Genomic DNA, 14488 nt, shown 5'->3' on the forward strand with positions numbered 1-14488 from the left:
ACAGCGTTTGAGTCTCAGTCGTAGCACCTTTATTTTAAAACAGTGTTTTCCACTGCTTTGACACCTTATGCTCAAACGGGAAGCCAGCTTTCCAGCTCCTTCCACACTAAAAAGGGTGAGAGTTCATTAGTTGCAGTCCCTCTCACCTGTCCTCCGACCTCCCGGCACCACCCTGTGAGCTTACTGTACCACCCTTCCACTGCAGCAGAGCTAGGGACCGCATCCCCGTCACACAACTTTATAAATGTAAATGGCCTGCATTTGTACTTTATAAATGTTTATAAATGTATTATTTCTAGGCTGGACCATTGCAGTGCATTATTATCAGGCTGTCCTAAAACTCCCTGAAAAGCTTTCAGCTGATCCAAAATGTTGCAGCGTGACTGGTGACAGAGAATAAAATGAGAGAGCAAATTTCTCTTGAGTTTCCTTCATTGAATCCCTGTTAAATCCAGAATTGAATTTGAAATCCTTCTCCTCACATACAAGGTCTTGAATAATAAAGCCCCAGCTTATCTTAAAGACCTCATAGTACTATATTACCCCAATAGAGAACTTTACTCAGACTGCTGGTATTTAAAAGTAGAATGTGAGATCCCTCTTCAGGGGAACCAGCTCCCAGTTTGGACACCCCTCTCTACTTATAACCCATAAGAGCCCAGAGACATTTTTATTGTCAGGGAAACTAAGTCAATGTTGAAACTTTAACAGGAACTTTCTTCAATATGTAAAGGGGCACCTATTTCACCGTGGGTTCTTAGAAGTTAATATTAAGCTTCAAACTTTAGTTAGGACTGGGTCAGGCAACCCTGAATCCTCCCTTAGATATGCTGCAATAGGTCAAGGCAGCTGGGGGCTTCCCATGATGCACTGTATATTTAATCAGTCATTAAAAGAGACTGTGATCTGAGAAGTACAAGCCCATATGGTTGCCCTTTTTGTTTTTTTGCACTCAGAATCTTTTGACACCCAAATTTGTCAAACACACGAGAAACGAACAAACATCGGTGCACATTCAATTTTATTGACCTATTTCATGCAGGATATAAGGTACATAGTGAAGCAGCAGCACATTCATACAAGAGGCTACTTCAAAAACAAACAAAAATGAAAAAAAAAAACCTACAAAAACAACACATCATGGCAGGAGACCCACAAGCCACCCCTCCCTGTTTCCCTGACAGCTTGTTTACCACGCCCATGACGTTTCAGTGCAGTCATTCAAAAGGCCTTTGCGTCAGCATTCAGTCTGTTCACTGATGCGTGCCTTGCTGCTCCTTTTTTTTTTTGCAAAAGCTGCTTCACATGTATTAGTTTTTCAAATCTGTCAAGCACAAGCACTGCAGTGAATAAAGAGGAAATAATCATTTAACCATATTCACAATCTATTACAATATTTTTGAACCCACAGCTGATTTGATTGATTTCTACATGTTAAAACAGCCATAAAGCCCCTGTACATTTACAACCGCTTCAAGGCCACCGAAATTTCCCCAAAACACTCTTCAAAGCTAGAAAACAAACAAAGGTCACATACGTAGACTTACTTACTGCTCCTCATAATGCTTCACTGAAGCTACATTAGTCTTATACTTACACTGAAATATTCAATGAACAAGTTACATTTGCTTCTTATAAACACATAATGAGTCTAAAAGGTTTGCAGAAACAAGTGAGTATCATTAAGAATACAACTTATTGTAGGATTTGTAATGTATAGCACTGGTGCCGTGGTTTCCTTAACGGCTGTGAATGGACTTGGGCTGAATCTGGAGCCGAGCCTTGGTGGCCAGGGCTGCCTTGCGCGTCATGGTGGTGCAGCGGGTCAGGATCTCCTCTGTTTTGGGTCGGGGAGGTACCCTGGGGACGACTGAGGCGTTGCTGCTGCCTTTGGACTTGACAGACCCAGAACTCTCTGAGCCGCTGTTGAAGCTGACGCCGTCTAAGAGGCTGGGATCGGGGCTGCTGCGCGAGCTGTCGGGCTGTTGCGTGGCTGCAGGGTGGTCTGCGTGGCTCTGCGCCTCCTCCCTCAGACTGGAGGACGAGTCACTGCTTGAGGAGAACTCAGAGAGAATGGAATCAGAGCTGATTTGGCTCATGATGCTCGGGTGACTGTTTGAGGCTGGGGCTTCCCTCTCCTCCTCTCCCTGAGGCCAGGGATCGGAGAGGACATCAAGAGATCGAGCCTTGTGGAGACGTGCTGGCTCAAACATTTGTCTGGAGGGGCCAGCAGAATTCTGGTGTAGGTCATCTTCTTCGTGGATACTGGGAGGGTAGGGAGCCTGGCGATCCCTGCTGGCTGTTGCCAGATTCAGAGAGGAGCTATGCAGCCTGTTGTGCAGCCCATAAAGGCCGGCCCTAGGGTTGTTGTATGGCTTCAGGTACATGGTTGGGATGTAGCCTACTCTGCCATTGAATCTGTAGAGAACAAAACATGATGTAATTCAAACCTGTTAAAAATAATTAAATTGTCTACAAACTGCTATACTATTAAATGTGGACTTTCTAGTTTTCTAAGTAGAAGATGATAAGTTTATCATTTGCAAACAGACAAGACCGACATACCTAATGAGCCACCAGCCGTTGTCAGACTTCCTCAGCACCTCAACCACAGAGCCAATGGGCACGGAGATCTCATCAACCTTCTTAGATGTGTAACTTTTCACAGCACAGTACAGAGCACCTAAAAGTCACAGGCAAGAGAAAAAAAGCTTGAGCAACAAAGCAGAGCTGAAAAGTGGTCAAATAAGTCGCCTAAAATGCAAAAACAGCATCTAGATTTTTATTAAAAGGAAACATGCACTGATGAAAATGGCTGAAGACAGCTCTCTAGTGTTGGCTATTTGTAACAACAAGGCAAAGCTTCATCAGCACATATGTGGAACCTGCTCACAGGCATGCTCATTTATGTTGTAAATGTGTATCCAGTGCACTCTTTGAAGTCAAACTTTCCAGCGCAACACAAGTACACACCTCTCAGTTGAAGCTCATCTTCATCGTCATCGTCGTCGCCTTCCGACAGCTCCAGATACGGAGCGGGAAACCAAGCCAGGCGCTTATCTTCATTCTCCACAAGCCACCAGCCTGGAGATGAATTAAAAAAATTAGCATGAGACTCTCTTGTTTAGTAGAAAGATAAGAGTCTCTTCAATAAAAATGCATAAATTTGAAAGCACTGACCTGCAGGGTCTTTGATCAGGACGTCCAGCTTCTCGTCCTTGGCCACCTTGAACGGGCGGTTCTTGGTGTCCTTTGTCTCATAGGCAGCCACGCAGTGGTATGTCTGGGTCACAAAAGGGTTAGTGATGCTGCCTCCATGGTGAAAGTGGTGGGCAGATCTGCCTCCTCCTCCACCTGACTCGTCATTCTGATCATCAGAAAGCAGCATCATGACACTGTATAGAAGAAAATTTATGTTACCAAAAATGGTCAAAGCTCTTATCTGCCCCTCACAGTTTCCCACTGGGCTGGGAGCATACCTGTTCTTGGTGTAGTCTGGCTGCAGGTCATGGTCTTTGGGGGTGAAGAAGCGGGTGACCTCGATGCTCCGGGTCACGCTTTGGTCGCACTTCAGCAGTTTTTCGAGGTAGCTTTCCAAGAACTTCATCCGTCGGACTGACTTCTTGGAGCCTTTCCTTTGCACGCTGCTCTTCCTGGCCTTCCCTGGAAAGAAGATGAGACAAAAACAAAAAAAACCTATCAAGACATGATTCGCAGAAGAGCAAAGTTAAAAAAAAAAAAAAAAAAAGAGCTAAATGACAGCTCCACTAGTGTTTTACTCAAATTCTGAGAGACTGAGCTGCTAAATTAACCCAGGTTTGGAGACATGCTTAACTAACTTTACTCAAACCTTCCTCTAGTTGGAAGAGGGCTTCTGAATTTCATCCGATTAACTCAACACACATCAACAACAGCAGGTGAATCAGTCTCACCTGTGAACTTTGGGATCATTCTGTCGTCTTTCCGGAAAGGGTTCAGATTAGGAAATCTCCTTTTTAGTTGTTTCTGTTGAAAATTAAAAAAAAAATTAATTAAATACACATTTAGCCTCAATTATTTTAAAAGATCCGATACAAAGCAGCCAAGATCAGTCCCAATAGTAATAAATATAATAATAATAATAAGAAGAAGAACAGATGAGCTTATATATTTTTTTTTGTTCCTTACATGAAATTCCTTGAAATCCTGGAATGATCTGTAGATAATAATTTCATTCTGGTCAGACCAGAGCACAGACAGCATGAACATCTGTGGAGGGGGATTAAAAAATCAAAATCAGCCCAAACTGTCAATTTTTACCCGTTTATTCATTTTATTGTATTTTTAAAGCTAATGTCTGGTCTTAGCTCACCTTGAGTTTCGGTGCGTCCCTGTGAACACCTCCAATGATGCGAGCGCTGAAAACAAAGCGATGTTCGTCAGCCATCGTTTGGCACTTCACGTCTCAGCTCAAAGGATGAGTAGCTGCTTCTTTTCTGACCTCAGGTATGCCGGTAAACCTCCCTCCACTATTCTGTCTGCAAGGAGAGCCAACTGCTGCTTAATATACAGTCAAGGGGCGGGGACGGGGCGGGGCGGGGGCGTGGTCTGAGAGGAAGGATGCCAGCATCCCAGCGCGTGAACAGAAACAGCTGTAAGAATCACAAACGGTGTAGGAGAATGCAGTGGAACCGGAAGCCCAAATGGAGTACGTGGTGCATGAAATGGGAATGAAAAGAAAGTCAAAACAGCCACTAAAAAAAGCCACTATTATGTGTTTATTTTTATTTTATTAAAAAAAAAAACGAGATAAGTGAAGAGTGGGTGCATATACCGTAAAGGCATGATACAAATAGCTCACATATTTGACCCTTGAAGCAGGTTTATTGACAATATTATGATTATTATTACATTTCCAGCTGCTCCGCTCCCGTCTTCCTTAGTCTTCCTGGAATCCTTTACATCCTCAGCTCTCATAATTACAACATTTTTGCACGTGCAGCCGCTTCACGTTTATCACCTGGCAGTAATATCCCCTTATCAGTAACAAGTGCAGAGAGCTGCAGGGCTAGGTGTGTGTGTGTGTCTGTTGAGGCTGACTGAACAGGTAAAGGTGTGTGTGTGTGTGTGTGTGTGTGTGTGTGTGTGTGTGTGTGTGTGTGTGTGTTGTGGGGAACAGGTGTTTCTTCAAAGTGAAGATAGCATGAAAGGGCCAGAGTCAGAGGGGGTTACCCCGACCAGTCTTGAGACAGTGCAGTACTGGTATGAAGCAATGCCAATCCTTTGTCTCAAACACACACACACACACACACACACACACACACACACGCACTGCTTTATGATCTGAAAGGTCAGGACTGTCCAGCTTTGTGAGTGACCTGTGAGGATGTCAGCACCTGAGGGTAAAGCCACATTGGGATTTTCAACAATAAGTGTAAACAACCATGACTCGGATTTTTTCTTGTCTTTCTTTTTTTTTCTTTCATTTTTTTTGGACTACTCAACCAAGTGCAGGCAATCGGATCCAGGAATTGAGACACGTGTGCAAATGTGTACAAATGAAGGATGTTTGCACAGGAAATCAAGCACACATGCTCGCACCCAAAAACACACATTAATGCACACTATCACCTAACTGCACCCACAAATCACGTGCACATTGGTTCTTCTCACCTGTCAGTCGAATAGGCAGCACTTTTTTTAATCTATTTATATTAAAGGCCTGTTTGCTTTCTTAAAGGTTTCTCAGGTATTTCACTTGATTTGAATGCCAAAAAAAGCACCAGTGAAGCCAAGTGTGTGAGCTGTGCGCTTTAATACGGTTTTTGTAGTGTTTGCATAGCTGTGCTGAATGCAGTGGAGCAGGTTAGTGTGTTGCCCTGTGTGACAGCTTTAAAACATGAATGTAATAATCAAAACAGAAAGAAAGAAAAAGGAATGCACATTTGAGCTCCGTTCAGCTTTTGAGCATCACGCCCTGCTACTGGGTGCTGTGACCATTTGCTATGTTCTATTTTTCTTTATGCACTCTCTGTTTTTATGTTGGCCTTTCTAAAGCTATATAATCTGTTAAACAATATGCTAAACAGTAGACAGAAGAAAGCTAAGAGAGAGAAGAAAGCTAAAGGCAATGACCTCCAAAGGCTGGTCGCAGAATTGCAAAAACAAGAGACTGCATGAAAAAGAGAAAGCTAGGCTCATGTTTGCTTTCTTATTCACATAAATGAGGCATTACGAGCAACAGCAGGACTTCCCTAAAGTGGAATGCAGCACCATTATTGCGGTGAACAAGGAAAAATGTTTGTGTAAGAAAACGGCCTATGATTGAACAATAGCTCTTTGACTGAGGATGACATAAAGCGATCACCTATTTTCTTTGGAAGCTCCCACTTATCTGGAGGCTTCTAGAAAAACTTCCCACTTTTAATGCATTCCTCAGGACAGAGGCAGAGGTTAGTCATCACCTAATAATACCCATCGGCTTACAGGTGAGGAGTATTTTTGCAAGAGTCAGTTCATAGTTCAGCAGTGCCATCATCGTCATTATCAGCAATTATCGGTGTGCCGGGATTTTGAAAATGAGACGAACAGCCCATTCTCAGGAAAAGTGCTTTTTTTTTAGCCAGAATTTTCCACACAGTGTCACACATCAGCATTTCCTATGAATTCGATTGGCGTCACAATCCTCTTTTTGTTTGGTTTTACTCTAAAACAGAGAATTGAAAGGAGAGAGCAAATAACCAGGTGCACGGCGCATACCTTTTGCTTTCCCCTAAGTTACTGGAAGACGTTTATCACCATGGTTTTTATGTGTGTGTGTTTTTAACCTGAGACATTCTTTCAATTTCAAACCTGTCAAATGTATCTTCACTTTAGTTTCAGATAGTTTCCAGAGCGAAACATCTTATTTCAGTTTAGTTTTTATTGTTTGAAAATTATTTGTTTTGGTTTAGCTTTTATTAGTTTTTTAGGTTTGATATGTCAGATGCAAGATTTAAGAAAATTGATACAGGTATTACAGTATAAAAACAAAGAACTTTTCTGTAGAAGTTTCATAAAATCTCAAGAAACATGTCCATCAAGGCGAGTTAAAATGAAAATTCCCCCCAAAACTAACAAACACTGAATTAAGCACATTACCTCTTTATTTTTATTTCCTTTTAGTTCACAAAATCATTTCAGTTGGTTTAAATTTTCCTCAAAAGTCCATTTTTTTAATTTTTATTTTTATGTTGTTTTTGTTCACCTCTCGTTTCAGCTTAGTTTCCATTAACTACAGTACTGTAATAAAATGCAGCACAAACTGAAATGCATGAAGAAATGCATCACCTGTCACACAGACAGGAAACAAAGTGTGGACGTGCCAGTTGTCATGCTTTTATGACTTGCAGCACAACCGCTAACAAACACTGCCAAATTCTTCAAGCAGAATAAACATGTCAGCAGAGCGAGGCATAAGAATGCAAACGCAACCTCAGGAAACAGCTCGAACTAGACATGCAACTTAATGTGAAAGCTGCTTAATGAAGAGCCTGAAACATGTTCGTGATGTGCAGCAGATGCTTTGTCGCTTACATTCAACATAAGAAGGCAGAGTTGGTTCATAAAAGCTTTTGGAAGTTCCTTACAATTGTTAATAGAGGAAGCTGCGCTGGAAGGAAACCCGTTACTGTAATTATATAGCCACTGCCGAGAAGTCACAGGTACGCCCACATAAGGCATTGTACGTAACATATGCTCTTAGGATAATGACTCCTCAAATGTGAGGCAATGCTGGCACTACCCTTGTAACTCACAGCTCCCGTATTATATCTGTCTGCATCTGTCTCCAGGCTGAGTCATTTGTGAACGCAAATTCCTCTGTTACAGCAACACATTAATCAACAGCCCCACCTTGTTTTTGTTTGACAGGCCGAAGGCTAAAACCTTCTTGTCTCAGGAGGAGTTATTTTAAACCACTTTTATCTCCATCGTTGTAGGCGTTTGGTTTAAGCTGAGAGTGCAGATGCTCTATTTATGGTGCATTTATGTCCCTCTGCTAAAAGGAGATCATGCTTACTTGCAAAGCTGCTGCTCTGAATGCAAAAGAGTAACACAGAAATCCATGATATATTAATACATCATGCAGTTTGCCTACAGACATTTCATTTGAACATTTCATTTGTAAACTTTTAACCATTGTGAGCTCATAAAGGTGACAGGCAATAAAAAAAAGTCCTTCTTTAGTTATTGTTAAAGACACCTCCGCTAATCTGGATTGTCAGTGCAAGTAGAGACATTATAACATAATCGGGCTTGTGTCACTTGTGGTTGTGCAAAGCAAAAATCATCACTTGTCGTTTTATGAGGATGGCAACATTGCCTCGTATTGTTGACCCAGATGCTGATAATCACAGATGATTGAGCGCTTGGGTGTGGCTGTTGGTTTGAATGAAAAAAGAAGAAAAAGTCCAGTTACTTAGACAAAGTTTGGGTTCAAAGCCACAGATTGGAACTTTTGTGGATTAGTATGAAACTGTCCAGACGATGCTCACATTCCTGCCCTAAGACAGTTTTTTAAAATGCCAGGTAGGTCCAATCAGAGATGTCCTGGACTCTTAACTATACAGAGGAGTGACACTTTTCATAATCATCGTTATCTTCTCTTGCTGCCAACTTTAAGGCAGACTTTATGTCTGAGTGAGTGGGAAAAATCTAAGAATAATAAGCCAGTGTCACTGGCTCACATCCACCTACAGCATTTTTTGTTCCTGTCTTTGTAGGCGCTTCTTTTCCTAGAGTCACAACCACAATTGCGCAATACCAAGTCATTCAATATTTAGTTTAACAATACGCACAATCCTAAAGCCACTTCTTATCTCTGCATACATCACCTTTAACTTTTTACCCATTCAGTGTTTGCTTTTTCCTCACATTTTTAATGGTCTTTTTTTAAGATTTTCTGAGAAAAGAGACTTAGCCCTACTGCTTTAAACCAGTGAGGCCTTCCAGAAACAATAAAATCTGAACCTGTTGCTCCCCATGACAATGTCAGCTGCTAATAAACAACCAGCCACACTTTAAATCATGTCACTATGTACAAAAGGTGGCAAAAATGTGTAATGTGCAACCCGATTTGCAGAATTTTATTACTGAAAAACTTATGAACATATGGATATGGGATGTTTGGCTTCTTTGCCCCCCCCCCCTCCCCCCGGAAGTCACTGCATTGGATGAAACATATGGGAACATGAACCTGAAACACTAAATCACCAACCCTGAGTCCTCCTGACTATCTGCGATACTGTGGGGGAGCATACACGTTTTGGAGCAGCATTTCAAATCAAATCAAATCACTTTTATTGTCACATCACATGTGCGAGCTTCACAAGCAACAGAGGTGTGCAAAAAATACAATAACATAAAACAAGCAAAATATAAGAATGGCTAAATCTGAGAGTAATAAATATATGTACAATATAAGAGTGTATGCATTACTGGATGTGTATACTAAAAATGTTTTTCTACGTGTGTGTGTGTGTGTGTGTGTGTGTGTGTGTGTGTGTGTGTGTATACATGTTTTACAAATTAAATAGAGTAAACAATAAATAAAATATATAAAATATACAGCTACCTTTCAAATGCTGCTTTCTTATCAGAGAAGGCCTTGATTCATTTATCCAGCAAAGACAATACCAGGCTATAATTTTGCATTTAGTGCAGCATAATAGAAAACTGTGGGCGTTAAAAAGAATGCCTTGGATGATGACCAACTGCGAAACATTCAGCCAATTACGAAATAGTTAATATAACACAGGAGGCTTGTTGTAACATGTCTCAAAAACAAAACCGCATTGTTAATTGATTTAAATTAGAGAGAATATGCTGCAAAATAGAACGACTATGGAAGAAAACCAAACTTGACGCACACAGGCTCCATCTTCGAGATCTCATGCTCTCCTTAAATGACACGGTGAAAACTGTTAGATCAGAATATTTTTCTAGAGTCATAACAAAAAACAAGAGAAATCCCAAGTTTCTTTTTGACAAAATTAGTGCTATTGTCTCCCCAGATGTGGTACCTTTAGATGTACACTCTAAAGTAGATAGTAACAAACTCCTCCGATTTTTTGTTGATAAGATTAAAAACATCAGTGCTAAAATCTCCCCAAAGCTTTCTTGTTCTCCGAGTCAGGCACTAACTTTGTACTCCTGGTCGACTTTTACAACTGTAACATATGATGAAATAGCAGCCCTGGTGGACAAAATGAAGCCATCCTCAAGCCCCTCAGACATTATCCCCACTAAGCTTTTTATTAATGCCTTTGACACCAATGGTCCTTGGGTTGTGAACCTTTTTAATGTTTCTCTTCAGACTGGGGTGTTCCCCAGCTTTTTTAAACATGCCACTGTGGAACCAAGGCTCAAAAAACCCAACCTGGACCTAACACGACTTCAAAATTTAAGACCTATGTCCAAACTCCCATTTATGTCAAAAATCCTTGAGAAGGCAGTAGCTGTCCACCTTACGGCATACTTGGAGAAATATAACATCCATGACCGTTTTCAATCTGGGTTCCGTAAATTGCACTCCACTGAGACAGCACTACTGAAAGTTACTAATGATATTATGATGTCAGCAGACTCCGGAGAATACAGTCCTAGTCTTGTTAGCTTTACCTCAGCCTTTGATACAGTCAACCATACCATCCTGATAAACAGACAGAGACCTGGTTGGGATGTCTGGCTCTGTTCTAGACTGGTTTTCATCTTATATATCTGAAAGGAGTTTTAGTGTGTCTGCAAACCAGATCATGTCGGAATCTACAGAGTTGTTGTGTGGAGCTCCTCAGGGCTCTGTGCTGGGACCTATTCTGTTTTTAATATACATTCTTCCTTTAAGCCAGATAATACAGCAGTTTCCTGAAGTATCGTATCATCTTTTTGCTGACGATATTCAGCTATATTATTCTTTTAAGCCTGCTGAAGCTCATAAGCTCTCCAATCTGATTGACTGTTTAACCAACATTAAACAATGGTTGAACAGTAATTGCTTACAGCTAAACCCGGCCAAAACAGAAACTTTGATTATTGCACCAGGCAGTGCAATACCTGATATTAAACAGCAACTGGGTGACTTAGGTTCCTCACAGAAACATAACCTTAGAAACCTGGGAGTTATTTTTGATGAAGCTTTTTCTTTGGAGGGACATTTAAATCAGACAGTAAGAACCTGCTTTTTTCACTTGAGGAACATTTCTAAACATAGATCCATCGTGTCAACAAGTGAACTCGAGATGATAATACACGCTTTTATCTCTACAAGACTCGACTACTGTAACAGCCTGTTTACTTGTCTAAACATGAAAGGGCTAGCCTGCCTACAGGTTGTTCAAAACTCTGCAGCGAGGCTACTGACCCGCTCGAACAAGGGTGCTCATATGACCCATCCATCCATCCATCTTCATCCGCTTTATCCGGGGCCGGGTCGCGGGGGCAGCAGCCTAAGCAAAGAGGCCCAGACCTCCCTCTCCCCAGCCACCTCCTCCAGCTTATCCGGGGGAATACCAAGGCGTTCCCAGGCCAGCCGAGAGATATAATCTCTCCAGCGTGTCCTGGGTCTGCCCCGGGGCCTCCTCCCGGTGGGACATGCCTGGAACACCTCACCCAGGAGGCGCCCAGGGGGCATCCTTGTCAGATGCCCGAACCACCTCAGCTGGCTCCTTTCGATGTGGAGCAGCAGCTGCTCTACTCAGAGCCCCTCCCGGATGGCCGAACTTCTCACCCTGTCTCTAAGGGAGAGGCCAGCCACCCTTCGGAGGGAGCTCATTTCTGCCGCTTGTATCCGCGATCTCGTTCTTTCGGTCACTACCCACAGCTCGTGGCCATAGGTGAGGGTAGGGACGTAGATCGACCGGTAAATTGAGAGCTTCGCTTTTACACTCAGCTCCCTCTTCACCACGACGGACCGGTGCAGCGTCCGCATTACTGCAGCTGCAGCCCCAATCCGTCTGTCGATCTCCGGCTCCCTTCTCCCATCACTCGCGAACAAGACCCCGAGATACTTGAACTCCTCCACTTGGGGCAGGAACTCATCCCCGACCCGGAGTGGGCACTCCACCCTTTTCCGGCTGAGAACCATGGCCTCAGATTTGGAGGTGCTGATCCTCATTCCCGCTGCTTCACACTCGGCTGCGAACCGTTCCAGTGCGAGCTGAAGGCCCTCACCCGATGAAGCCAACAGAACCACATCATCTGCAAAAATCAGAGATGAGATTCTGAGGCCACCAAAGCGAAAGCCCTCCGCCACTTGGCTGTGCCTAGAAATCCTGTCCATAAAAATTATGAACAGAACCGGAGACAAAGGGCAGCCCTGGCGGAGCCCATCACCCACCGGGAACGAGTCCGACTTATTGCTGGCAATGCGAACCAAGCTCTTGCAACGGTTGTATAGGGATCGAATGGCCCGTAGCAATGGGCCAGACACCCCATATTCCCGCAACACCTCCCACAGGACACCCCGAGGGACACGGTCGAATGCCTTCTCCAAGTCCACAAAACACATGTAGACTGGTTGGGCAAACTCCCATGCACCCTCAAGTATCCTACTGCGGTAAAGTGAGCCGTCATTTGTGAGCCGCGGTCAAGCCAGCCGCCTCCTATCCGCCGCATAAATTTCCTTGCGCTTTTACACCAGTCTTTACGGTAGCGCCTTTTCGCTTTATATCCTGATTGAAAGCCTAGACTCGCGCACACACGCACGCGCGTGAACAGTCACACGCACGCGCGTGAACAGTCACACGCACGCGCGCACACAAATTACAATGGAACAGCTCAATACAGCCATCGTGACAGTCTGGTTGCATATTCAAAAATTCATTAAAAATCATTCTTAAAAGTTGATGCCAAGCTTTCAACACAATCCTCTTCTCGGACACCTACTTTACCTCTGGGCCAGTTTTTACCCAGATTTACTGTAATATTACTCAGAAATCACAGTAAACTCATATTCAGTGCAATACAGTCAATGCACTACAATTATGTTTATTTCAAAAATTCATTAAAAGTCATCCTGAATAGTTGAGGTCCAACTTTCAACACATCCCTCCTCTGGGACACCTACTGTACCTGTGTGCCAATTTTCATCCAGATTTACTGTAGAATTCCTCAGAAATTAATGGAAACATTTATTCAATCTAATACAGCCAATACACTACAATTGTGTCAATTTTCAAAAATTCATTAAAAATCATCCTGAGTAGTTGATGTCCAACTTTCAACAAATCCCTCCTCTAGGACACCTACTGTACCTGTGTGCCAGGTTTCATCCAGATTTACTGTAGAATTCCTCAGAAATTAATGGAAACATTTATTCAATCTAATACAGCCAATGCACTACAATTGTGTCAATTTTCAAAAATTCATTAAAAATCATCCTGAGTAGTTGATGTCCAACTTTCAACACATCCCTCCTCTAGGACACCTACTGTACCTGTGTGCCAAGTTTCAGCCAGATTTACTGTAGAATTCCTCAGAAATTAAAGGGTACTTGTATCCAATGCAGTCAGCCAATACAATTTAATTATGTCAATTTTCAAAAATTCATTAAAAATCATCCTGAGTAGTTGATGTCCAACTTTCAACACATCCCCCCTCAGGGACACCTACTGTACCTGTGTGCCAAGTTTCATCCAGATTTACTGTAGAATTCCTCAGAAATTAATGGAAACATTTATTCAATCTAATACAGTCAGTACAATAGAATTATGTCAATTTTCAAAAATTCATTAAAAATCATCCTGATTAGTTGATGTCCAACTTTCAACACATCCCTTCTCTGGGACACCTACTGTACCTGTGTGCCAATTTTCATCCAGATTTACTGTAGAATTCCTCAGAAATTAATGGAAACATTTATTCAATCTAATACAGCCAATGCACTAAAAATGTGTCAATTTTCAGAAATTAATTAAAAATCATCCTGAGTAGTTGATGTCCAACTTTCAACACATCCCTCCTCTAGGACACCTACTGTACCTGTGTGCCAAGTTTCATCCAGATTTACTGTAGAATTCCTCAGAAATTAATGGAAACATTTATTCAATCTAATACAGCCAATGCACTAAAAATGTGTCAATTTTCAGAAATTAATTAAAAATCATCCTGAGTAGTTGATGTCCAACTTTCAACACATCCCCCCTCTGGGACACCTACTGTACCTGTGTGCCAAGTTTCAGCCAGATTTACTGTAGAATTCCTCAGAAATTAATGGAAACATTTATTCAATCTAATACAGCCAATACACTACAATTGTGTCAATTTTCAAAAATTCATTAAAAATCATCCTGAGTAGTTGATGTCCAACTTTCAACAAATCCCTCCTCAGGGACACCTACTGTACCTGTGTGCCAAGTTTCAGCCAGATTTACTGTAGAATTCCTCAGAAATAAAAGGGTACTTGTATCCAATGCAGTCAGCCAATACAATTTAATTATGTCAATTTTCAAAAATTCATTAAAAATCATCCTGA

General features: G+C 42.1%; 1 protein-coding gene across 2 annotated transcripts; it reads right to left on the reverse strand.

The window, feature by feature from the left end:
- Nucleotides 1-1012: 1012 nt before the first annotated feature.
- Nucleotides 1013-4498, reverse strand: noxo1b (NADPH oxidase organizer 1b). 2 transcript variants are annotated; one of them, XM_086303072.1, is made up of 8 exons: nt 4352-4498; nt 4168-4248; nt 3933-4005; nt 3480-3663; nt 3181-3395; nt 2974-3084; nt 2566-2683; nt 1013-2418 (listed from the first exon to the last, which is right to left on the reverse strand). In XM_086303072.1, the coding sequence occupies exons 1-8, from the start codon at nt 4424-4426 to the stop codon at nt 1740-1742; spliced, it is 1536 nt and encodes a 511-aa protein (XP_086159198.1). In that variant the 5' UTR covers nt 4427-4498; the 3' UTR covers nt 1013-1739. The 2 variants fall into 2 exon arrangements, with proteins under 2 accessions (XP_086159198.1, XP_086159197.1); XM_086303071.1 differs by having other exon boundaries at nt 3181-3663.
- Between the last annotated feature and the right edge of the window lie 9990 nt (nt 4499-14488).

This window comes from Aulonocara sp. 'chitande type north' Nkhata Bay, linkage group LG8 (assembly GCF_057382095.1).
Source record: "Aulonocara sp. 'chitande type north' Nkhata Bay isolate Kocher_YH1m ecotype deep benthic linkage group LG8, A_spYH_male_GT1.1, whole genome shotgun sequence".
Classification (NCBI taxonomy): domain Eukaryota; kingdom Metazoa; phylum Chordata; class Actinopteri; order Cichliformes; family Cichlidae; genus Aulonocara; species Aulonocara sp. 'chitande type north' Nkhata Bay.